At 45.1% G+C, this 27,346-nt stretch overlaps 1 protein-coding gene across 1 annotated transcript in view; it reads right to left on the bottom strand.

The window, feature by feature from the left end:
• Window positions 1-27,346, bottom strand: part of LOC118213344 — a 54,814-nt gene extending 27,468 nt beyond the window's left edge. Inside the window, exons 1-4 of the mRNA XM_035392237.1 lie at window positions 27,011-27,346; window positions 10,899-10,994; window positions 10,405-10,602; window positions 2,045-2,191 (exon numbers count right to left, since the gene is read on the bottom strand). Coding sequence (XP_035248128.1) covers window positions 2,045-2,191; window positions 10,405-10,602; window positions 10,899-10,959 — 406 coding nt within the window. The 5' untranslated portion in view covers window positions 10,960-10,994; window positions 27,011-27,346. The remainder of the gene's footprint in view (window positions 1-2,044; window positions 2,192-10,404; window positions 10,603-10,898; window positions 10,995-27,010) is intronic.

Raw genomic sequence — 27,346 nt, 5'->3', positions numbered from 1 at the left:
GTGTGTGTGTGCTATAACAGCCCAGCCCTGTGTGTGTGTCTGTGTGTGTGTGTGGGTGCTATATCAGCCCAGCCCTGTGTGTGTGTGTGTGTGTGTGTGTGTGTGTGTGCTATATCAGTGCAGCCCTGTGTGTGTGTGTGTGTGTGTGTGTGCTATATCAGCCCAGCCCTGTGTGTGTGTGTGTGTGTGTGCTATATCAGTGCAGCCCTGTGTGTGTGTGTGTGTGTGTGCTATATCAGTGCAGCCCTGTGTGTGTGTGTGTGTGTGTGTGTGCTATATCAGCCCAGCCCTGTGTGTGTGTGTGTGTGTGTGTGTGTGGGTGCTATATCAGCCCAGCCCTGTGTGTGTGTGTGTGTGTGTGCTATATCAGTGCAGCCCTGTGTGTGTGTGTGTGTGTGTGCTATATCAGCCCAGCCCTGTGTGTGTGTGTGTGTGTGTGTGTGTGTGGGTGCTATATCAGCCCAGCCGTGTGTGTGTGTGTGTGTGTGTGTGTGTGTGTGTGCTATATCAGCCCAGCCCTGTGTGTGTGTGTGTGTGTGTGTGTGTGTGCTATATCAGTGCAGCCCTGTGTGTGTGTGTGTGTGTGCTATATCAGTGCAGCCCTGTGTGTGTGTGTGTGTGTGCTATATCAGTGCAGCCCTGTGTGTGTGTGTGTGTGTGTGCTATAACAGCCCAGCCCTGTGTGTGTGTGTGTGTGTGTGCTATATCAGTGCAGCCCTGTGTGTGTGTGTGTGTGTGTGTGTGCTATATCAGCCCAGTCCTGTGTGTGTGTGTGTGTGTGTGTGTGTGTGCTATATCAGCCCAGCCCTGTGTGTGTGTGTGTGTGTGTGCTATATCAGTGCAGCCCTGTGTGTGTGTGTGTGTGTGTGTGCTATATCAGCCATGCCCTGTGTGTGTGTGTGTGTGTGCTATATCACCCCAGCCCTGTGTGTGTGTGTGTGTGTGCTATATCAGCCCAGCCCTGGGTGTGTGTGTGTGTGTGTGTGTGTGTGTGCTATATCAGCCCAGCCCTGTGTGTGTGTGTGTGTGTGTGTGTGCACTATATAACCCCAGCCCTGTGTGTGTGTGTGTGTGTGTGTGTGCGCTATATCAGCCCAGCCCTGGGTGTGTGTGTGTGTGTGTGTGTGTGTGTGTGCGCTGTATCAGCCCAGCCCTGTGTGTGTGTGTGTGTGTGTGTGTGTGCTATATCAGCCCAGCCCTGTGTGTGTGTGTGTGTGCTATATCAGCCCAGCCCTGTGTGTGTGTGTGTGTGTGCTATATCAGTGCAGCCCTGTGTGTGTGTGTGTGTGTGTGCTATATCAGCCCAGCCCTGTGTGTGTGTGTGTGCGTGTGTGCTATATCAGCCCAGCCCTGTGTGTGTGTGTGTGTGTGCTATATCAGCCCAGCCCTGTGTGTGTGTGTGTGTGCTATATCAGCCCAGCCCTGTGTGTGTGTGTGTGTGTGCTATATCAGTGCAGCCCTGTGTGTGTGTGTGTGTGCTATATCAGCCCAGCCGTGTGTGTGTGTGTGTGCGTGTGTGCTATATCAGCCCAGCCCTGTGTGTGTGTGTGTGTGTGCTATATCAGCCCAGCCGTGTGTGTGTGTGTGTGTGCTATATCAGCCCAGCCCTGTGTGTGTGTGTGTGTGTGTGCTATATCAGCCCAGCCCTGTGTGTGTGTGTGTGTGTGCTATATCAGTGCAGCCCTGTGTGTGTGTGTGTGTGCTATATCAGCCCAGCCCTGGGTGTGTGTGTGTGTGTGTGTGTGTGTGTGCTATATCACCCCAGCCCTGTGTGTGTGTGTGTGTGCTATATCAGCCCAGTCCTGTGTGTGTGTGTGTGTGTGTGTGTGCTATATCAGCCCAGCCCTGTGTGTGTGTGTGTGTGTGTGCTATATCAGCCCAGTGCTGTGTCAATGAAACCTTGCTTACCTATCATATGAGGGCCACCTCTTCTCTATAAATACCCACCAGTACTCACACACACACACACACACACACACACACAGGGCTGGGATGATATAGCACACACACACACACACACACACACATACACACACACCCTCACCTGAGACAGACAGGAAGACCCAGGTTCCATTGACAGACCCTCCCATGGTCCTGTTCAGCCGCAGGATCTGACACTCAAACCAGCCCTCGTCCTGCAGTCGCACCTGCTGCACCAGCAGGGCGGCGCCACGGGACAGAGACACACGGCCTGGAGACATGGACACAAAGGAGAGGGTCAGAGAGCATGTCTCACAGCTAAATCAGCACTGACACAGTCCTATCACACAGCTAAATCAGCACTGACACAGAACTATCACACAGGTAAATCAGTACTGACATAGCCCTATCACACAGGTAAATTATCACTGACAGAGACCTATCACACAGGTAAATCAGCACTGACACAGCCCTATCACACAGCTACATCAGCACTGACATAGCCCTATCACACAGCTAAATCAGCACTGACACAGAACTATCTCACAGGTAAATCAGCACTGACATAGCCCTATCACACAGGTAAATCAGTACTGACATAGCCCTATCACACAGGTAAATTATCACTGACGGAGACCTATCACACAGGTAAATCAGCACTGACATAGCCTTATCACACAGCTAAATCAGCACTGACATAGCCCTATCACACAGCTAAATCAGCACTGACACAGAACTATCTCACAGGTAAATCAGCACTGACAGAGACCCATCATACAGGTAAATTAGCACTGACATAGCCCTATCACACAGCTAAATCAGTACTGACACAGAACTATTTCACAGGTAAATCAGCACTGACAGAGACCTATCATACAGGTAAATTAGCACTGACACAGACCCATCACACAGGTAAATTAGCACTGGCACAGACCTATCACACAGGTAAATTAGCACTGACACAAAACTATCACACAGGTAAATTATCACTGACAGAGTCCTCTCACACAGTTATATCAGCACTGACACAGCCCTACCACAGAGCTAAATCAGCACTGACATATCCCTATCACACAGCCAAATCAGCACTGACACAGACCCACCACAAAGGTGAAACAGCACTGACACACAGTACTACCACAGACCTAAACATTACTACTGACATACAGTATGACATCCAACCCTCCCTTGCATGTGTACATTCACCTGGTTTTCTGTTGAACATAAAAAATCATTTCTGCATGAACAGTACATGTATATTTATAGTGCAACACACACACACACACACACACACACACACATGCACCCACAAAGCACTTGTTTGGGCTTTGAAATATGATCTCTGGTTGCTTGGTAATTGTAGCCTGGTCTTCGGAGCACTGATCTCCTCCCTCTTCTCCCCCCCCCCCCCCCGTCTCTCCCTGTCTGTGTTTTTTCCCAACCCCTTTCACACAGTCTCTATGATGATAACAACATGTTTTATGTCCACAGAACACAGGTCCAGCCAATGTCAGGGCAGCCATATCAGTTTGAAAGTAAATATGATGTCTCCTCACATCCATTGTTTGTGTGACATGTATAGCTTCACTGCTCAGAAGAGCTAACAGTCGCTGTACCGCGGTCAGGGCAGGTCATACTCCGTGAAGGTTACAAACGTTTGCTCGTGTGCCTGAACCATGAATCTGGGATGAAATAAACAGTCACTTTCGGGATAAAAAGAAAAACCCCACAAAAATACTGATGGATTACTCGTGAATGATTTACACAGGGAAGATCCACTGTGAACTTTCACACCCAGTTTGAAGTCATAAAAAACATGTGACAAGACAGACACTGACAGCCTACAGAATGGATCTGTACTCACAGATATATAACAGCCATAATTCTTCTTTAAACTTTCTAATAGTATTTTAAAAGCTGCTTTTATATAAGCCAGTTCTCATTAGCCGAGGTGAGCAGGCATGCGCAGACGCAGGGAGGGGGATTATTAGGCCTGAGAGCTGGTTTTGTAGGAAGAAGGTGGGCATATGAGTTAATGTCTCACACTACAGCTCTTTAGACTGGCATCCTGAGGACCTGCAGCTTCAAAGGGCAGAGAGCGGCATTAAAGTGGCAGGAGCTGAGCTCACTGCCGTTCTCTGGAATGCCAGGGGGTCTGTGCTGATAATTACTGACCTCAGCAGCCAAACCCTGAGCAGGGGGTCTGGGCTGATAATTACTGACCGCAGCAGCCAAACCCTGAGCAGGGGGTCTGTGCTGATAATTGCTGACCGCAGCAGCCAAACCCTGAGCAGGGGGTCTGTGCTGATAATTACTGACCGCAGCAGCCAAACCCTGAGCAGGGGGTCTGTGCTGATAATTACTGACCTCAGCAGCCAAACCCTGAGCAAAGGGTCTGTGCTGATAATTACTGACCGCAGCAGCCAAACCCTGAGCAGGGGGTCTGTGCTGATAATTACTGACCTCAGCAGCCAAACCCTGAGCAGGGGGTCTGTGCTGATAATTACTGACCGCAGCAGCCAAACCCTGAGCAGGGGGTCTGTGCTGATAATTACTGACCGCAGCAGCCAAACCGTGAGTGGACAGGGGTCTGTCCTCGCCATGGCAACCAGGAAGCAGGAAGGGCGAGGTGTTGACAGAGGTGTGTCTCTTATCACAGTGAGGTCACCCTCTCTCTAACCCGTTTCCTGCACTCTTTTCCAAACACCCACAGAGTGAGTGACACCCAGGACAGCTCACACACACACACGCTCACACACACAAATTCTCTCACGCTCACACACACGTTCACACACACACTAAAACACACACAAATTCTCTCACGCTCACACACGCTCACACACACACTAAAACATACAGATTCTCTCACGCTCACACACACACTAAAACACACACAAATTCTCTCACGCTCACACACACACTGACTAAAACACACACAAATTCACTCACGCTCACACACATGCTCACACACACACTAAAACATACACAAATTCTCTCACGCTCACACAGATTGCTCACACACACACTAAAACACACACAAATTCTCTCACGCTCACACACACACTAAAACACACACAAATTCTCTCACGCTCACACACACGCTAAAACACACACAAATTCTTTCACGCTCACACACTCACTAAAACACACACAAATTCTCTCACGCTCACACACACGCTCACACACTCACTAAAACACACAAAAATTCTCTCACGCTCACACACACGCTCACACACACACTAAAACACACACAAATTCTCTCACGCTCACACACACGCTCACACATTCACTAAAACACACACAAATTCTCTCTCACACACAAACGTTCACACACACTAAAACACACACAAATTCTCTCTCATACACACAAACATTCACACACACACTAAAACACACACAAATTCTCGCTCACACACACAAATGCTCACACACTCACTAAAACACACAAATTCTCTCACTCACACAAACGTTCACACACTCACTAAAACACACACATTCTCTCACGATCACACACACACTAAAACACACACAAATTCTCTCACGCTCACACACACGCTAAAACACACGCAAATTCTCTCACGCTCACACACTCACTAAAACACACACAAATTCTCTCACGCTCACACACACGCTCACACACTCACTAAAACACACAAAAATTCTCTCACGCTCACACACACGCTCACACACACACTAAAACACACACAAATTCTCTCACGCTCACACACACGCTCACACATTCACTAAAACACACACAAATTCTCTCTCACACACAAACGTTCACACACACTAAAACACACACAAATTCTCTCTCATACACACAAACATTCACACACACACTAAAACACACACAAATTCTCGCTCACACACACAAATGCTCACACACTCACTAAAACACACAAATTCTCTCACTCACACAAACGTTCACACACTCACTAAAACACACACATTCTCTCACGATCACACAAACATGCACAACCGCTTGCACGCTCACCAAAAACACACACAAATCCTCTCACTCTCTGCCACAAACACACCCACACACCATGCTGTGTTGATTTTAAAAGCCCAGCTGCAAGCACAATGCAAATTGTCCAGCCACGGGGAAATTGTGTAGTGTTTCACTTAACCCTATTTACCTCCTGTCCATCTACACTACCACTGCTGACTGCCTCCAATTCAGTGATATTATGTTACTCTGTGTGGCACAGGGTGAGAATTCCCAGGGCTGGGAGTTTGGATTTAAATTCAGTTGCTATGACAGCTAAAGGGGGAGGGGTATCTAGCTGGGGGATGGAACTTTTGTGCCTGTGTTGTGACTTGAAAAACAATATTGTTCAAAAAGGCATTTTTACTGGATGATAGAAAAATTGCTCAAGCAGATAGCTTGAGAAAGACAGCACGTGAGGAGAAACTATGGAGAGGAGAGTGAGAGAGGGAGGTAGAGAGAGAAAGAGAAAAAGGAAATTGTATACCATTGACAGTACAATACGTAACGTCATTCCACAACCTGAGGAGCAGTGAATAACTGCAGTAATTCACAAGTTATTTTCTCTTGCATCAATAGTTAATCATTGTCAGCTTACTGACTCACGACTTAATTACTGTTATCCGCTTTTTTATGATTGTCAGTAAATTTACCTCTCAGCAAAATAAAATCTCTCTTGACATGCCAATTAAGCATAACCAGCACTCTGCATGTCTCTCTCTCTTCAGTGCAGTCAGCTTTTCTGCATGTCTCTCTCTCCTCAGTGCATTCAGCTTTTCTGCATGTCTCTCTCTCCTCAGTGCATTCAGCTTTTCTGCATGTCTCTCTCTCTCTTCAGTGCAGTCAGCTTTTCTGCATGTCTCTCTCTCTTCAGTGCAGTCAGCTTTTCTGCATGTCTCTCTCTCTTCAGTGCAGTCAGCTTTTCTGCATGTCTCTCTCTCTTCAGTGCAGTCAGCTTTTCTGCATGTCTCTCTCTCTTCAGTGCATTCAGCTTTTCTGTATGTCTCTCTCTTCAGTGCAGTCAGCTTTTCTGCATGTCTCTCTCTCTCTCAGTGCATTCAGCTTTTCTGCATGCCTCTCTCTCTCTCAGTGCAGTCAGCTTTTCTGTATGTCTCTCTCTTCAGTGCAGTCAGCTTTTCTGCATGTCTCTCTCTCTTCAGTGCAGTCAGCTTTTCTGCATGTCTCTCTCTCTTCAGTGCAGTCAGCTTTTCTGCATGTCTCTCTCTCTTCAGTGCAGTCAGCTTTTCTGCATGTCTCTCTCTCCTCAGTGCAGTCAGCTTTTCTCCATGTCTCTCTCTCCTCAGTGCAGTCAGCTTTTCTCCATGTCTCTCTCTCCTCAGTGCAGTCAGCTTTTCTCCATGTCCTCTCCTCTCTCACCCACAGAATCCCCAACATGCTTGCAGGTCAGGTGAGAATCTTTGTGTGTCGCAGACTCTGTGAGCCCCTGAGTCCCCCAACTGCTAGCTGCAGAACCTTTTATTCACCTCCTCATACCAACCAACCAACCAACCACCAATTGAGCAAGCGAGCAGGCTCCTCGCCCCAACCAAACACCGAGTGGGCTCCTCACCCCAACCAACCAACCACCGAGTGGGCTCCTCACCCCAACCAACCACTGAGTGGGCAAGCAAATGGGCTCCTCACCCCAAACAACCAACCACTGAATGGGCGAGTGAGCATGCCAGTTCTCCCAGCATGCCCAGGCCTGAGTCACCAGCACTTGCTGCAGTGATCGTTTTTATGGTTTTCTTATCTTTATGTTCTCTGGAGTCTTGCTGTCTACCAAACATATCAAACATGACACCTGGGCAATACTGCTTCAGCCTCCTATAAATACTGTACTTATACAAGTATGGTTGTATTTATATATACAAGAACTATACACAAGCCCCTGTGGACAAGATGGCTGACTTGTTTGCCTTCTGAATTAGGCACCATCCTGCCTTCAATCCATGCAGGAGTTTATATATGGAGAAATAAGTCTGTTGTGATGTAAGCTAGCAATTCTGGGCAATAAAGGATTCAACTTCTTACAACTGATGTATTATTTCATCACCTTATCTCTTTAGACATGAGGGCACCAGACTGCTTCCATGGCTTTGACATTAATTCAACTGTTGTTTCCCCTCTGGGTCTGCTTTAATATGAGCCCTGTTCATAACACGGAGGCTCATAACGCGACCATACGCCCTTCGGCCTTCCTTTTAGAGAGCGCGGCGTGAGAACGCTAATGCCGCGCAATCTGAGACTGCTGCATCAGGCCATTGTCTGAAAGCACAAAGCCCTACCTGCTCAGTGCTATTGTCACAGAATCCGGATAACAGTGACAGACAGAGAGCGAGAAAAACATTCACAAAGAAAGAGAGCCGCGTTTACAACCACATTCTCCTCCCAGCGATACCCTAAACCCAGGGAGAGTTTCACAGAAGCTCAGAGAGCTGTGAAACAGGTTCCATTTTGGGGAACTCCTTCATACCAGGGTTCAGAGTTTAGGCATTATCAGGGTGAGGTTAGCCTGAGGAAATAACAAGGCTATGGTCAATTTCCAGTGAGGCTGCAAAGAAGCTAAGATTGGGTCACAGTGAGGTGGTGAGGAGGTAAGGTTGGGTCACAGTGAGGTGGTGAGGAGGTAATGTTGGGTCACAGTGAGGTGATGAGGCGGTAATGTTGGGTCACAGTGAGGTGGTGAGGAGGTAATGTTGGGACACAGTGAGGTGGTGAAGAGGTAAGTTGGGTCACAGTGAGGTGGTGAGGAGGTAATGTTGGCTCATAGTGAGGTGATGAGGCGGTAATGTTGGGTCACAGTGAGGTGGTGAGGAGGTAATGTTGGGTCACAGTGAGGTGATGAGGCGGTAATGTTGGGTCACAGTGAGGTGGTGAGGAGGTAAGGTTGGGTCACAGTGAAGAGGTGAGGAGGTAAGGCTGGGACACAGTGAGGTGGTGAGGAGGTAAAATTAGGCTATGGCCATGGTGGTGGTGAGGGTTAGGTGATGGTGAACTACAGTGCAATACTACAGCTACAACGTTGGTCAGAATCAGAGACTCAGCGCAATACACACTACCTCAGAGGAAGGGCCACTTCAGCCCTCTTGCTCCAGACAATGCAAATTAAACCGCTCCACAGTTCAGAGATAGTGAGTGAGTTTATTCAGGGATATAACATCACCATAGTTTACAGTGATAGTGTGTTTGACATGGTGAGCAAACAAAGTGAAAAGGGGCCAAACAACTCCTTCCTATTCAGCATCCTCCCAAAAGGCTTCAGGACTCAAAAGTTCTCAATTCAACAATCTTTCGATTCCCTCTATGTCAAAACCCTATGCAAATGCACATTCCCATGAACCCAAGATGCCCATGAACCCAAGATGCCCATAAACCCAAGATGCCCACGAACCCAAGATGCCACCACATCTCCACACACTATCGCGCACGTTGGTCGTAGCCAGTCGTGTGTAAAATGTGATGGTGGCGCCATGTTGTCATGTCCTGGATGTGCCACCAGGAGAGCCAACGGCGCGATACAGCACAAAACCAGCATTCTGCCACCCAACCACCATTCTGAGAGTGTCCAAAAGTAACGATTAGTATCCTGCATTGTTGACTGGGTCCAGGTGAGGATTTCAGCAGAACACAGGAAGTGAGGAGTCTGCATGAAGCTGAACAGTGGAGAGTCCCTAACTTCCCCACCTGACGTGTACCGGTCCCGGAGGAATGATCATTCACATGGGTCATGATTATAAAACAAATGTGTGTGTGTGTGTGTGTGAGTGTGTGTGTGTGTGTGTGTGCATGCGTGTGTATGCATGTGTGAGTGAGTGTGTGTGAGTGCGTGTGAGTGCGTGTGTGTGCATGTGTGAGTGTGCATGTGTGAGTGTGTTTGTATGTGTGTGTGTGTGTGTGTGTGTGTGCATGTGTGAGTGCGTGTGTGTGTGTGTGTGTGTGTGTGTGTGTGTAAGCATGTGTGAGTGTGTATGAGCGCATGTGCATGTGTGTGTGTGTGTGAGTGAGTGTGTGTGTAGGTGTGTGTGTGGGGAGTGTGTGTGCTTTGGTGTGTGTGTGTGTTCTAAGCTTGTGTGAGTGTGTATGAGTGCGTGTGCATGTGTGTGTGTGTGTGTGTGAGTGAGTGTGTGTGTAGGTGTGTGTGTGGGGAGTGTGTGTGCTTTGGTGTGTGTGTGTGTGTAAGCATGTGTGAGTGTGTATGAGCGCATGTGCATGTGTGTGTGTGTGAGTGTGTGTGTGTAGGTGTGTGTGTGGGGAGTGTGTGTGCTTTGGTGTGTGTGTAGGTGTGTGTGGGGAGTGTGTGTGCTTTGGTGTGTGTGTGTGTGTGAGTGCGTGTGCATGTGTGTGTGTGTGTGAGTGAGTGTGTGTGTAGGTGTGTGTGTGGGGAGTGTGTGTGTGTGTGTGTGCATAGGGCATGAGTAAAATTTACATAATCATTCCTAATAATGACATCCCGGGGGCTTTAGTGTGAGGTTCGGATCGTGGTGTGGACTCACCCTCAAAACTCGGATGCACGCGGGGGGCGTATGGGCCGAACTTGATCAGGACCGGGACATCGAAGTCTCGCCGCACCCACTCCACCACATGCAGGGGGAAGAGCGGTGGGGGCGTGGCATCCGAGGCCAGCCTGCAGCCCAATTCTGCCACTCCTCCCACCTTAGCATGGACAACTGACTCCTCCCCTCGGGCCAGACCTGGGGGGGGGGGGGATATATACATTTGAAAAATTCTGTTAGCCTGGAGCACGAGTTCTGTTTACTGTTAGCAGCATAACTCTGACTCTGCACTGCAAATGTTCCATCTCAATGATTCATATATTCATATGGTCAGAAGAGCTAAGCTAATATGCTGAATTAACTATAAACAATGTTAGTCAACACAACAGTGTTAAATGGCTGTGTTAGCTTGTCTTGCCTCACATGACCGCTGATAAAGCAAAGTGCTGCATGCACTTCTTCACCCAGGAATGAAATTAGGCAGGGTTACTCACGGAGCAGGCCGACGGCGCACGCCACACAGACGGACAGGAACGGAAGCCTCGCAGACGCCATGGCAACAGCTCAGTCCGTCACGCGCATGTCCCAACCTGCAGACACAAGCGCGGCCCCCGTCAGCCCCTCCGCCAAACGGCACGCACCTGGCAGACTCGGCCAAGCAGGGTCACTGGGTACGGGGGAATCACATTTTCAAACTGTGCTGGATCGAGGACAAGCAGTCCAGGTTCAAGTGCCTCTCTCAGAGTACAGAGACACACCCCAGCTCCGCTCAGTTAAAGTGAACCCATTTCCTCCACAGTGAGGCTTTCAGTGGGGGGGGGGGGGGGGGGGGCTAACTTGTCAGATGGTCATCACTGTTCTCTCAGACCAGCCTCCACTTACTCCTCCCTTTGTGACATCATAATAAGGGAAACCATCACGTTTCAGGCAGGTCAGAAGCATGCTGGGTACTAGAATTGGGCAGGGGGAGGTCTAACAGAAGGTCGTGGGGGAGGGACAGATGGGCATCTGTGCTTCAAACATCTGGTCGCTTTAACACCACGCCCTTAAACCTATATGTCCCACTCAACAGCCCAATTCAGTTAGCAAATCTAATCACATAAGAGCTCCTGAGTCAAAATGCAACTGTGGACCAAGCAATGGAGTAATCAGACCCCATCATATTTTGGCATTTATTTTTCATATCATATTTTTATTCAGTCCTTCACTGAAAAAAAAAAGTTTAATTGGATTACCCTTAAAATTTTATTTCATTTTGTTACACCTGTATATTTTAGGCTCAGCCGAAAATTTGAACGAACCTAAAAATTCAATATAGGTTTAACAAACTTTATTCAGTTTAGTTTTACAGGGACAGTGCACACTGAGAAACGTTTCAGTAAATGTGCCCGTATAGCCAAACATGAAAGCATGAGTCAAGCTGTAGAGATGTTTACAGAGCATGGGCACACATTTGGTTGTCTTCTACCAACAATTTCAGGTAAGCTAGGTGAGCGATATGTGTTGCAGTTTTTTATGTGTGCAGGAAGTGTGTTCCCAGAGTGAGCTTCCCTCACTGAAGAAGATGACTGTCCAATAGCAGTCCTCCTCTTAGGAATTATACAATCCCCGACAACTGTTTAAATTCAATTTTCGGTTTATCCAATGAAACGTTCTTTTTTTTCAGTGCATAGTGGCAGGACTTTCAGGACACATTTGCATTTCAAAACCTTGTGTCTTCTTTAGCAGGATGGTCCCAAAAGTAACTCGATCTGGATTAACTGTATCAGTGCCAACTGACATTTAATACGCGTCTTTGTGTCCATCACCTGCCATCTGGCAACCACTGACAGCCAAGCACTCTGCACATGACATCACAGGTGGAAGATACCAGCTACTTGTTGGGGGTGACAGCCTGTACCATTATGGAACCAGACGCTGCCATGCCTCCCTGTCCTTCTATTGGCCAGGTAACTGAAGCAGTGAGAAACAGATCTTATCTATAAGCTGCTTCACAGTTACAGAGGTTTATGGGATGTTAGGCAGCAAGCCCTGCAGATGAGAGGCCACCTTTGCCTCATGTGTTCATAAACACTTTATATAATCCTGCCCAAATGTTTACAAAGAGTATGTATCCCTGAAGTGTACATAAACACTTTATATAATCCTGCCCAAATGTTTACATGTAGTATGTATTCATGAAGCGTTCATAAAGCACATATACCACCTTTATTAGCAGGATTTAATATCTTTATAAAGGACGGATATAAAAAAGCAGCACTTTTCTTCAAACGTGTCTTAGAGCAGGAGTAAGTCTCTGAGTAAAATGGCTGCATACATGCTTCTGAATGATTCAGAGCCATGCATGCACTGTGATAGGGTTACGCACTCTGTGCAAAGTGTAACCCAAACGTGTTTAATAGCTGTGCACATATTAGTGAGGTGCAGTGCTCACGTTTAGCCGTGACTCACCAGGTACGCACAGTGGCAGGACTCTCCCGCACAGCGAATTCTCAGGTGGCCGCTTCCATCAAATTTTGGGGTGCCACAAAATTCTGACCGGTGTCAGCACAAAAAAACATTATAAATACTAACGCTGCATTCAGTGGGTTTCTATCATTAGTAACGGCAATGGCAGCTTCACTCCAATGTGGTGCTGTATGATCATCAGTGCAATGGCGCTATCAAAGAATGAAAAGCTACAGCACGATATGCATGGAGGACAGGATCAGACATTGAGTTTGCTGCGTTCGGAGAGGTAGCCTAAATCCTGGTTACCTTTGGACCCAAGCACATCCAATATTTTCAAAAGAGTTTCCTAAATGACACCCTATCAGATTAATGTTGTCAACCTTGCAGATATGGCCCGTAGAATAACCTATTTCTTTAGAAAGCGAGCTTGTGAGGAGGAGCAGGTGTATAGTCATCATCTGATCTTTACTGACTGTTAAAAAGTATAATTGAAGATGAAGTAAATTTGATCACATGATTATGATTATAGAACCACCTCTGCCTCATTTTGGGCAAGAAAATCCTGGAGCGGTTGTTTTTAACAAATTAACAAATGTCCACTGTGTGGCGTGTGCCATCTGGAAAAAGTGACACAGTGGAGAATTCCCTTCCAGTGTGTGCCATTGTGCTCTGTTGCTTTTCCACATCGGGCTTTACAGAACAGCACAGAACAGATCAGTGGCAATTAGGTAACTCTGAGAGGACCTGTATCATACCCTCTTTCCTACCCTCTCTATCCCTTTCTCCTTCATTTCCCTCCATGAATGCTTCTCCTGACTCTCCCTCTCTCTATTCTCTCTTCTGTGTCTAATTTCCCCTCAAACTCCCTCTGTTAAATTCAGTTTAGTTCAATTTTGTGTTCTTTATTGCCATGAACTTAATTTAGCAAACACTGAAAATATAAGAGAGAGATATAATACATGGTGAAACTGTAATTAGTAAAGTGAAAGACAACTCTGAAAACATATTGAATGGATTGTTTTTATCTGCAGATCTAATCTTTTATTTGCTATGTGTCAGCATTGGGCATTCACTCACAAGCCTTCGTTCAGTGGCATTTTATTACTCTCTTTGTGTCCCTCCCTTCATCTCTCTTCCTTTTTCTCACTCTCTTCACACTACTTCCTCATTGCACTGCTACGTCCAGGTGCACTGTCTCACACTGCTTCTCTAGAACTTTCACATATTTATTCTAGAGGAGCCTTTCACACTCAGGGTCAAGGTTAAACGCAACAGCGAGCGCCATCCAAAGGCGATGGGGCAACGGCTTGCGTCTCCCAGTTTAACAGCCCCTTCCCTTTGTGACATCATAATGAGTGCCATCATCAGGCAGTGACAGAGAGAGAGGCGTCGTTAGACACGAATAGACATCTGTGAGTTTCAGCCACCTAATCACTTTAACACTCTGACCCGCGTGTCCCAATCAACAGCCCAATTCAATTAATGGCTAAATCAAACCTAATTAACTAAGAAGGAACAAAAAGAAGAAGAAGAAGAAAAACAGGTGACACAGCGTGCTCCCGGGAGCGGAAAAACATCCCGGCTGTGCCTGGAGCAGCTGAGCCCACAGCACCGGCGCGTAGGTCTCAGCCGAGGAAAGAGAGCAAGAGCAGTTACCCGCAGAGGAGTGAGCAGCACTGAGCAGCTGAAGGGTGAAGTTCAGCAGCATATTACAGATCAGTGATCAGGGGAAACGAGGGGGGCTGGGAGGAAGGGATGGCAGGACAGTAAAATGCTCGTAAATAAACATCACAGAGCCACTCAGACGAAGTCTCTACTGCTGACACAACCAAAACGGTGGCAGGAACCTGAACGGGCTCAGGTGGTTAACCCTTAACCCTCCAGTCTACCTTTACTGTCAACAGTGTTGTGCACGAACGCGCTAAAAGAGCGGCGTTCATTGAACGTGCTCATATTTCTGGTGAACGGTGAACTGGACGTATCCTTTTGCAGCTAATGACCGTGAACGTGAGCGTCGTTAACTCTCGCGAGAGTTAACTACGCTCCCGCGAGAGTTAACGACGCTCACGCACTGCTTACCATAGACATATATACATTTGGTTCATAAAAGTCTTTCAAATATTCATATGAACGGGCTTCAGCAGTACTTGTTGCTGCGTTGCTAAAATTACATCCGGTTGCCGTAAATCCTCGTCGGGTGCCGTAAGCAGCATAGACATACACATTTCTCATAGAAAACGTAGTTTGTTTCACTTCACAGCAGTGGTGATAAAACTAACAAGTGCTAGTGTGTTGTTAGCCTTTATTGATCCTTGTATGAGGTTTATATGATATAGCTAGCATAAGTCAATAGCACTAACCCATAAAATTTGCTTTTTAACGGTACTTGGTCAGTCGAACGATAAAAATGAAAGCATTTGATTAAGGGCAACGGCACTGAAAATTTCTGTTGCACCTTCAATAAACGGCAAAAGTCCCACTATAGGATTGATCATAGCACATCTTTCAGCTAGCGACTGTAATGAAGCCAGTGGTGGAGCCTGTACCAGCTCGCTTGGAAGCATATGAATCTATTTTATGTTTTTGAACTTAATTTGGTTCATGCAGGCTAAATAAAATTTCCATTGCATCTACAGTATACCTTTACAGCACCTCTTTTTTCACTTTCTGCATAGTATGATGTATTGTTTAAGTGGTAAAACATACACTCACATTGTTTTTTCTTGGCTTTTAAAAGTAATCTTGATTCTATAGTAGTATACAGTAATTCATTTAGTTTGGGAAGTGGGCAGTGGCAATTATTGGGGGCTTGGGGTGGATGGGTAGGAGGAGGTTCTACTGAAAAAGAATAGAATAGTATTTAAAAAACGGAAGAAATGAACATGAACTAGTTCATTTTTGGGACTGTGAACTTAGTTCAAAACTCAAAATTGTGAACTATGAACGTGAACTAGTTCATTTTAATCTGTGTGAACTGAACTTTGAGTTTGCTCTTGTGAAGTGTGAACTTGCACAACACTGACTATCAAACCATGGCTCAGAGCAGTCTCAGCTACACGAAAGAACCATCAATCATACAACCATATTATACGCCTGGGAACTGCAATGCAACACCCAAAAGTAAAAATAATAAGTGAAATTCTTATATTTCATTACACACAGCCAACACCCAATGCATCACAAGACTTCTTCTGTCACATCAAGGTCTTCGCATGAGAAAACAATAAAAACAAGATCATGCATCACACAAAATATATTTAGATATTTATGTCAGGCCAAATCCAAAACAAAATTTTGCTTTGCACCAGTCAACAATCAATAAATATTACATTCTGTACAGTCATAACGTGGCCGTCCAGGACCAGGGTTTGATTGGCCCAACAGAGACTGTGGCCCTCCAGGACCGGAGTTTGAGTGGCCTACTGACACTGTGGCCCTCCAGGACCAGGGTTGAGTGGCTTACAGAGACTGTGGCCCTCCAGGACCAGTGCTGAGTGGCCTACAGGCACTGTGGTCCTCCAGGACCAAGGTTTATTAACCCTACAGGTACTGTGGCCCTCCAGGACAAGGGTTGAGTGGTTTACAGGCACTGTGGCCCTCCAGGACCAGGGTTGAGTAGCCTACAGGCACTGTGGCCCTCCAGGACCAGGGCTGAGTGGCCTACAGGCACTGTGGCCCTCTAGGACCAGGGTGGAGTAGCCTACAGGCACTGTGGCCCTCTAGGACCAGGGTGGAGTAGCCTACAGGCACTGAGGACCCCCAGGACTAGGGTTGGGTAGCCTACAGGCACTGTGGCCCTCCAGGACCAGGGTTGAGTAGCCTACAGGCACTGTGGCCCTCTAGGACCAGGGTGGAGTAGCCTACAGGCACTGAGGACCCCCAGGACTAGGGTTGGGTAGCCTACAGGCACTGTGGCCCTCCAGGACCAGGGTGGAGTAGCCTACAGGCACTGTGGCCCTCCAGGACCAGGGTTGAGTGGTCCAGTAAGTGCCTGCACTGAGTAGCTTTGCAGGTGAGGGCCCTACAGGACCAAGGCCCTGAAACAGTCACCGGTGTTAAGCGTGAGTGTAGAGCGCTGCGTAGAAGCCAGGCTGCACTAAGCAACATCATGCCTCCTGGCAACCGCCAATCCCCTTCCTCCTGAAGAAACGCACAGCTGATCCCCAGGGGAGGAGCACCAAGCTCACAGGAAACACCCATGGGAGGGGAGAAGAGGTGTGAAGACAAACACCACTGCAGCATGGCCGCCGGTCTGAGGGCTCACGGCCAGCGACACACACAGCTGTGCCCGGAGAAGACGTCCACGCCACACATCAGACCCAGAACACTGTGTTACTCCTCTGAACAGTCCGTATTATTATGCAATTGGCTGGGGACCACAGAGCAGCAGCGCCTCTCGGTCACATTTGTTTGCGTAAACAGCGAGCTTTCCCTGAGCACTGCCGCTGGCCTCCACCGCAGCATCGGGCGCTCAGTACATTCACCCTCACAGATCACATACAGTCTGTGTGAGGCTGTTTCTGTCCGTCTGAACACTAACCACAATCAGCACCACACCTGCGCAACAACTTCAGTAATCTACTTGTATACAGCCACTGATCCACCAGTCAGTTACCTGCAGTCAATATTTTACTTAGCATTCTTTAAAAAAACTTTTCCCATCTGTCTACACATGCACGCACACACACAGACACACACACATACCACCTCTATGGCAATGTCTATGTAACAAGCATGAACATGCATGGAGGTAAGGTACAACCTTTAACCTTTGACTTTTCTTGGCTGGAAGGGGACAGCATGAGCCACAAAACTGGCAGAAGAGCTCAATGGTTCATTTCTCATGGTCTTTGTGTGCTCTCAGTAAAGGGTTTGACTCAGGAAAGGGTAGAGACATCTCATGCACACAAAAATTCAAAATGGGGCGAGAAACTCTGACCTCTAACCTTTGACCCAATCATCTACAAACCTAGCCTGAAACCTAAAGGTCAGATTTCTCTAACCTTCTGTAAGATTAATGTCTCACAGGTGGAGCAAGGAGTGAGTCATGCACTACCTCTGGAAAAGAGCCCTACGCTGTGTGGAAGCTGGCCGCAGATATTTGCAAGAATTTGTTTTTTCTTTACACTGCAAGAATACGTGCTGCTGGTCTCCAGGAATCAAGGCCGTGGTGAACTAATAGTGAAAAGGGGGTCAAATTTATAGTGAAGCAGAGCATAAACTGAGAGAGAGAGAGTGAGAGAGGGGAGAGAGTGAGAGAGTGAGAGAGAGTGGGAGAGAGTGAGAGAGGGAGAGAGAGGGAGAGAGAGAGAGAGGGAGAGAGGGAGAGAGAGACAGAGTGAGAGAGAGAGAGAGACATATTTATGAGGTCACAGTCCATTAGTCTGCTCTCTTTAAACTCAGCTATCTCCACCTGCATTGTGGCAGGCTTTCTCGGGCTGAGCGTGGGGGTCACACCGGAAAGGGACAGTGAGGAAATTTTCCAGGCGAGGTTCATTGCCCTGAATCATAATGGTGCCATTGCTATAAATATCTATGTTACATTTTGTATAATCATATTTAATAATTCCGTCATCATTCTCAATGTATAGCTGTCTCCCTTTAGAAATGCCTCTCATTTTAAGTTGGGTAAAAGTTGTTCAGAGGGCTGTGTGCCAGGCACTGGGATAGTCAGTGTAAAAGAGCAGGTTTGTTTTAGTCATCTTATCCGCTTTACTGCAGCAGTCTGCAGTTAGGGTTTCTGGTGACTCTCTCAGTACTTTCTCCTTATGATGTTTCCTGGTCTTAGCATTGGTGACATTGCCCGGGTATCTGCTCACCGTGCAGGTCAGTCCTCTACCTTCCTGCCCTGTCAAACCATAACATTCCATTGTGGAACTCTGAGCTTCAACTGCCAAAATGGCAACTGTCATAATTTAACTGTCTAATAGAATGGCTATTACTCCAGTATAGTGAGGTAACCAGCGGGACAGGAAACAGCGGCAGGACTCGCTGTACTGCCACCTACGCAGTCTGATCCAGTCACAGCCTTATCTAATTCAAATGGCCAATCAGGCAGCCTCAAACCACGCGCCAGCCATGTTGGCTTCAAACACACATTCATCACAGACAGTGCACATTTCTCACTAATGATATCTGACCTAAATCACAATGACCACAATAAAACAGTTAGTGAGGCAGGGTAAAATGCCGGGGAAAATATATTTGAAAACCAGGGCACTTGAGAGTGTAAGTAAATATCTCCATACTCTGGGGACTGCCTCTTCTCCCAAAGCATGGCGTCAGCGCCAGCACAATCAGGAACCCAGGAGCGTGTCACGGCAGCCTGCACTTGCAGGAGTAGTACTCGGGTGCTCTTCTTACGGTAAGGCTTGTTTACCGGTGTAATTCCACCCCCTGAGAGGGACTTAAGCAAGGAGGATTGGTCAATTATACCTGCCTCTAGGTCTCTGAAGGCTTTCTTCATAGGGAGGCATCTGATTGGCTGTTTTAAGGAGCTATTAGGTCGCACACCTTTGGGTGGAGATGCGATCTTGTGGATCCTGCAGCCACAGAGCAGTTTTGAGAGAGTTTGAGCAGCTGTGAGAGAGTTTGTACACGCTACAGAGCAGCTGTGAGAGAGTTTGTACATGCTACAGAGCAGCCTGTGAGAGAGTTTGTACATGCTACAGAGCAGCTGTGAGAGAGTTTGTACATGCTACAGAGCAGCTGTGAGAGAGTTTGTACATGCTACAGAGCAGCTGTGAGAGAGTTTGTACACGCTACAGAGCAGCTGTGAGAGAGTTTGTACATGCTACAGAGCAGCTGTGAGAGAGTTTGTACACGCTACAGAGCAGCCTGCGAGAGAGTTTGTACATGCTACAGACCAGCTGTGAGAGAGTTTGTACATGCTACAGAGCAGCTGTGTGAGAGTTTGTACATGCTACAGACCAGCTGTGAGAGTTTGTACATGCTACAGAGCAGCTGTGAGAGAGTTTGTACACGCAACGCAAACTGGACTGAATATAAAATGCTTTGTATTTGACAAAAAATATGGCCTTCCAAAGAAAGGCTAAATCTCAGGAAAACAGATACTGCTTTACTTTAGGAAGCACTGACCAACAGCATACACTAAGTCATGATTACCTTGAACTAAAAATCAATGCATCAGGGAGCAGTCAATGCATTAAAAGAAAAAGCCTGTGTATCTTTTCATGCAATCAAAAAAGATTCCAGAAAATAAATTTTCCCATTTGAAATTTGACAAAAATTTACGAAAGGTGTTATCTAGCCAATTGTGCTATATGAAAGTGAAATAGGGGGTCAACTCAGTCAGCAAGACTACAGTAGATAGGAAAAACATCAATCTGAAATTCTGCATGCAGAATTTTGTATAAAATATATATATACATATATACACACACACACAGTGAGCACCATAATTCATTGGAGAGCAACACATTTTTTGTTATTTTGGTTCTGTACTCTAGCACTTTGAGTTTGAAAGGATACAATGACAATGAGGTTGAAGTGCAGACTGTCAGCTTTAATTTGAGGGTATTTTCATACATATCGGATGAACCGTTTAGAAATTATAGAACCTTTTGTACATAGTCCCCCCCCATTTTCGGGCATCAAAAAATATTGGACAGTTTAACATAATGTAGAATAAACTAATCATTTTTAATATTTGGTCGCATATCCTTGGCATGCAATGACTGCTTGAAGTCTGCGACGCATAGACATCACCAGACGCTGGGTATCTTCCCTGGTGATACTCTGCCAGGCCTGTACTGCAGCCATCTTCAGTTCCTGCTTGTTTCGGGAACTTTTTGCCTTCAGTCTCCTCTTCAGCATGTAAAATGCATGTTCACTTGGATTCAGATCCGGATATTGACTTGGCCAGTCAAGGATTTTCCACTTTTTGGCCATCAAAATCCCCTTCGTTGCTCTAGCAGTATGTTTCGGGTCATTGTCTTGTTGCATGATGAAGTGCTGTCCAATGAGTTTGGAGGCATTTGGTTTTATCTGAGCAGATAAAATATTTCTGTAGACTTCAGAATTCATTGTTCTACTTCTGTCTGCAGTCACATCATCAGGGAAGACAAGTGAGCCCATTCCACTGGCAGCCATACAGGCCCAAGCCATAACATCCTCTCCACCATGTTTCACGGATGAGGTGGTATGCTTTGGATCAGGGGCATTTCCTTATTTTCTCCATGCTTTCCTCTTTCCATCACTCTGGTACATGTTAATCTTTGTCTCATCTGTCCCCAAGACTTTGGTCCAGAACTCTTGGGGCTCTTTAGGTGCTTTTTAGCAAACTGTAATCTCACCTTGCTGTTCTTCAGGCTTATCAGTGGTTTGCATCTTGTAGTGTACCCTCTGTAGTCCTGCTGGTGTAGTCTTCTATGTATGGTAGACTTTGACACATCTTACACATGCATCCAGGAGAGTGTTTTTGATCTGTTGGGCTGTTGTCAGGGGGGTTTTCGTCACCATAGAGAGTATTCGCCGGTCATCCACTACAGTGGTCTTCCTCGGTCTACCGGGTCTTTTGACATAAATTAATTCACCAGTTGTTTTTTCTTGTTAATGATGAACCAAACTGTTGACTTGGGCATGCCCAGGGTTTTTGCAATGTTCCTGATTGATTGATTTTCATTTCTGAGCCTTATGACGGCCAGCTTAATTTGCATCAACACTGCTGTCTTCCTCATGTTGTCACACCCCAACAACAATCTCCAAAGGCAATTGCAAAGTCTAGAATCAAGACTAGACATCAACAGCTCTCTTCTGCATTCACTAACGACACAAATGAATACACCTGCCTAACGAAACACATCTGTGAAGCCAATTCAACAAATACTTGTAGTACCTTAAAATGGGGGGGACCATGTACAAAAGGTGCTGTCATTTCTAAACGGTTCATCCGACATGGATGAAAATACCCTCAAATTAAAGCTGACAGTCTGCACTTCAACCTCATTGTCATTGTATACTTTCACTGTGTATATATATATATATATATATATATATATACACTCACTGGCCACTTCATTAGGTACACCTGTTCAACTGCTCGTTAATATATCTAATAAAAATATATAATCAGCCAATCATGTGGCAGCAACTCAATGCATTTAGGCATGTAGACATGGTCAAGATGATCTGCTGAAGTTCAAACCAAGAATGGGGAAGAATGGTGATTTAAGTGACTTTGAACGTGGCATGGTTGTTGGTGCCAGACGGTTTTGTTTGAGTATTTCAGAAACTGCTGATCTACTGGGATTTTCTTAATGCACAACCATCTCTAGGGTTTACAGAGAATGGTCCAAAAAAGAGAAAATATCCAGTGAGCGGCAGTTCTCTGGGCAAAAATGCTTGTTGATGGCAGAGGTCAGAGGAGAATGGCCAGACTGGTTCGAGCTGATAGAAAGGCAACAGTAACTCAAATAACCATTCGTTATAGCCGAGGTATGCAGAAGAGCATCTCTGAATGTACAACACGTCGAACCCTGAAGCAGATGGACTACAGCAGCAGAAGACCACACCGGGTGCCACTCCTGTCACCTAATGAAGTGGCCGGTGAGTGTATATCCCACAGGTACAAACTAACACTCCAAATAATGAATACAGGGCTGAATTAGACACGTTCTTATTCAAAACCACATGGGAACACCCAACATGTGAAGAGTACACATGTGAAGTATAAAAATCACCCCATTTATAAGATTAGAGTGAAAAAAGGTAACTTACGCTATTCCCAATCAAGTGTGCTGTTTTCACATGACAATTGTAATTCCCAACTAAAAAAGTCACTCACATATGGAAATGTAGTATTTCAAGTAATTTCATGCCACATGTTTTGTTTTCACATTGTGTACATTTTCATTTACATGTGAATAAAGCCAATCACATGACAAATGTCCAGTTCAGATTACTTTTTTTCCACATATGAATATTTTAAATCACACATGAAAAAGTGAAATTCACGTGACATTGTAATTTTCACATCTGAAAAGGCAAATTTCAAGTGTTATTTTTTCATAAGGTAGAGAAGGGCACTACATTTTATTGAGGATCTAAAACCTAGCCCAGAAAACTCATTACAATATAAGGCCCTAAAAATGCAGTCAGCTGGGTCTGAACCTCTCACAAACTGAGAGAAATACACTGATATCATAAAACATTTCAGAAAATTTTCCAAATTTATAAACATATTTCCTTCCCTATCCTTCTGGGTAAAGGTTCGACAGCCCCAATCATAGCAGACTATGTTTCAGCCAGTCACAACCTGACGAGCAGTAAGTAACCATTCAGCAAGAGTACAACCACTGTGCAGATAAACCGTACAATGTGTCACCATTTCAACCTGCAAAAATTATAACTGCAGTTAATAACCAAATGCTTTCAATAGTTTTTTTCCCTTCTTTTGAGGGACCAAGCATCTATTGTAATTGTTAGAATTTTACACTATTATAGTTTCTGCCATGGGAGTCTATTGAATCCCACAGAGCTACTTGGTGGATATTTGTGAAATAGAGGACAGGCCAAGATATCCAGTCACCAAGTTTGGGGTCATTTCTTCCACCACTCTAGTGCCAATAAGCCAAATTTCATGCCAGATTTTTGCTAGTAACATTTAAATTAGGTATTTATCATCTAGGGAGAGCTATGAACAAAAGCTATCAAAAGATAGTTGCAAGGTCATACAATATGGCCATCGTAAGCCAATAAAAATTGATGTGTGTGTGGCTTACCACAAAAATGCAAGTATCTCCAAAACAATTCAGTGTTTCCCATATAATTAACTTATTTGGGCGGTCCACCCAAATCGATTTCCCCCTGCCCAAAAAGATGTTTTAGTTGCTTATTTCGAAGAGCAACACACTAATTTTGTGTCCGTAGTTTTTTTCTTTTAAATGTCAAAGTGACATACAGCCGACTCTCGTTTCACTGCGTGAGCTGGCCCTCCCCCCTCCCTCTCATAGCCGGTGTATGGAGAGCAGAGCAGGGAGGACAGTGCCTGAACATGAACATAACTGGAAGTACAATTGTACAACCGTATCTTTGCCAGGTAACAAAATATTTTATGTTTGAAAAAATCGGTAAAATTTGGTCATTGTTATGCATCGTTTCTTCAAAAGAACGTGTCTGCTGCCCTAACCAAGACTACAAAGTTATCAACGTTCTTTAGATGAGTGTTTGCTAGCATTAAGCAAGCATCACCATTCACCCAGCTAATGTTAGCATACATAGCTAATGAAAACATTAACTTTTCACTTTTGACAGAGATGAGAATAGAAAAATTATTTTTAAAAAGAAGGCTAGAGGAGGAGGAGGGAGAAACTGCACCACAGATAGGTTGCCATACCATTACTGTTATAGTAACAGTTAGAATTAACAGATAGGCCTACTTTAATTGAAATTAATGAAAATTATTTTGGATATCAGGCACCAATGACTTTAAAGCCCTTAACGTATGTTTAGAATTTGTATGAGATTATATCATCCTGATAAAGGTTTGTCTGTAACTGAGACCATTACTGCAAATATGTTTTTTGTTTGGGTTCTTTTATAATTCTGGTCATTATCTCTGTTGCCAGAACAACTTGATGTGAAAAGTGCCGTATAGACTTTATTTTCATCTGAAGACATGATAAAAGTAAAAATAGAATTTAAAAAATGAAATTCCCCTAACACAAAAAATAAATAAAGTGCCCAAACACAAAATGTGAACTCTGTCTGAACAGCAAAAATTAATAACCTCTTAATAGTTGCAATACAATTTAATGAACAGCACAAACAACTGCCCCGAGGTACACTGCTACTCACATCATGAACTCAACCCTAATGTGTTTCTGCCATCTTGAAGTGCTGCCGTTTTGGAAATGCTATTAGCCATTTTCCTCCATCCCCAGTTTTGACCTAACCATACAACTTGACACATTCATGAAGGGCATGTCCGTACAGCCATAAAGTTATTTTGCCCACTCGGTGATGCTATCATCATGATTTGAATTTTCAAGATTCAAAGAATCATAACCCCGTCCCCTTTTGAACAAGAGACTTGAATCCTACCCCACAATACTTCTTTCCTCAGGGACAACTCAAATGCTCTGGAGACATAATGTCCTCCAGTTCAGATTTTTTGAAAAAACATTCAAGACATCTCCTATAGATCACCACAAAATTTTGCATGCTTCATCTTGAGAGAATTGTGCAACCAGCAGAATTAGTAACATGGAGGCGCCTTAGCGCCTGGTCCTTAAAATTGCTACATGCAGCTATATTTGAAATTGTTTTAATATAATGCTTTGGGAATACTTATTGTATGTATCGCATGCTAATAAAGCATATCGAATTGAACTGAATTGAGAAAATTGCGAGAGATTGAAACAGGTATCAGGTATTGGTATTCGATGGCCAGAGTAATTTCTGTGATTCTACAGGTACCATTTAAAGACCTGTCCCAGCAGGAAGCGCAGAGGCATCCGGCATGACTTTACCAGCATTCAGAGGGACCTTTGACCGTAAACACCGGCTGTCGGTTCAGCAAACACTGGCGTTGTGCACAGATAATCTCGGAGATCAAACATCACCATAGTGCCGTTGATTTCAATCAGGGCGGTCTCACTCTTAAAATTAACGCAGCTCCGAATGGAGGCGGCTCTTTAGGAAATACCAATAAACGATGTATAATAGGCTATCACTTGATTGAGCAGAAAACTACTACAAGCAATAGCTGACAAACCCCCACCTTAAGCCATTTAACTTTTCTGAAGAGGGAGGGTGGGTGGCAGAGTTTTTGTTTCCTCGGGCAAAGTAACCGTTCACGGTTAGCGAGACACCTGCACCTCACTTGGCAACCGGCTAAGGTTTCACATAATCAACGCATCACAACTCAAAGGTTTCTTGCCAACGTTAATGAAGCTTCAAGTGTCTGTAGGTAGGCCACCTAGGCACCGTCTGCGCTACTACCCCGCACAGCATAACAGCCCGGCTATAGGTGTACTGTAACATGTGGGCTTCTTAACAGTCCACTCCATTTGCAACCCCCCACAGATGCAACGCAAGGAACAAAGACTCGGATCTTGAAAGGAGCCAAGCCACATGAATGGACAACAAGTCTTTCTTAAAAGAAAGAGTAACTACTTTTGAGAGAGAGAGAGAGAGAGAGCGAGAGAGAGAGAGAGAGAGAGAGAGAGCGCTTTAATAAAATTACCCATCGTGTAAAACACAAAAAACGGCATATTTCAGCGAATAGGCGTATTTTCTCATACAAGCTCATTTATGCACTCATATTTAAAATATATGCGGTTTATAAAAACAAATTCACATATGTTTACAAAAAAACGCATACAGTGTCAATAATCAATTGTATAGATCATGTAAAAAAAAGTCGTACATTTTCACATAACCAAGCCAATATCCAGATGGTGATTCCTCACTTTTTTATTTACAGTTCATCATATTCATTTCTTTCTCAAGTGTGCTGATATTCACATCATGGAACTTAAAACAGAATGAACGGATAAAATAAAAATACACACTACCAAGCGTACCCCGTGCTTTTCTGTGCCGGGACGATCCAAGACCAGGAAAGGTGCACGTACACCGACAGAGTATTTCGTTTTCTTCCTTAGACTATACTCTCTTAGAATATACTCTTTCGTCATTGCATTGTATCTTCGTGTAACCTAGGCTGTAGAAATCATGCAAATTAAAAAATAGTTATTTTTTAACAACCACAATATATTCTAAACTTTCAACCTTTAGTCCAGCAGAATGTGTTTGTTAATTGGCAGTGATATAATTTAAGACCCAATCTGTTTTTTTAAATTATTTTTTTATTTTTATTTTTTATTCTCCGCGCTGCTAAGCAATATGGTTATAGCCTACATGAAGTGCATGGTCACCTATAGTTTTCACACATCATGAGATTAAGATAGAAGTTAATATTAATTATTTGCAGCCAGCATGTATTTTCTCTATTGCTGTTGGATTTCCTCTATTTGTAGGACATTTACGATAGATTATATACAAATGGTGCTAACTATATTCGTCTTTCAACTTAAAACGGTAGTTGTGAGAGACATGGAAATCCTAGTCTCTGTTAAACAGTCAACCAGCTACCTCAAAGACTAAAAAAAAGCCGAAAGGATAAACTTACCTATAACGTAGAGGCGTAGAAACAAGTTTTAGCCGAAAGATGAAAAAACCTTGTTGGATAGCGTGACATCCTAGGGCACTGTCGATCCGGTAGCCTACTAAACGGCTGATTAACAGGTTGAAAGTTGCAGTTTACTCCTTTCAGTACTAAGCAGCCTACCACAGAGTCCAAAGTAAAAGTACAGCTGCACCCCGAGAAGCACCGATTCACACTGACGATCTTCAATATAATAGCGATATTTTTTTCGTGTTTAACGACAGAGCTGTCCTCCCTCGGTCCCTCTGAATCCACAGTTCCCTCGTCCCTTCCTCTTCTGTCGATTAACCAACCACTTCA

This window comes from Anguilla anguilla, chromosome 14 (assembly GCF_013347855.1).
Source record: "Anguilla anguilla isolate fAngAng1 chromosome 14, fAngAng1.pri, whole genome shotgun sequence".
NCBI classification, from domain to species: Eukaryota; Metazoa; Chordata; class Actinopteri; order Anguilliformes; family Anguillidae; genus Anguilla; species Anguilla anguilla.
The sequence above is the reverse complement of the archived record's forward strand: the minus strand, read 5'-3'. Positions and strand labels throughout refer to the sequence as shown.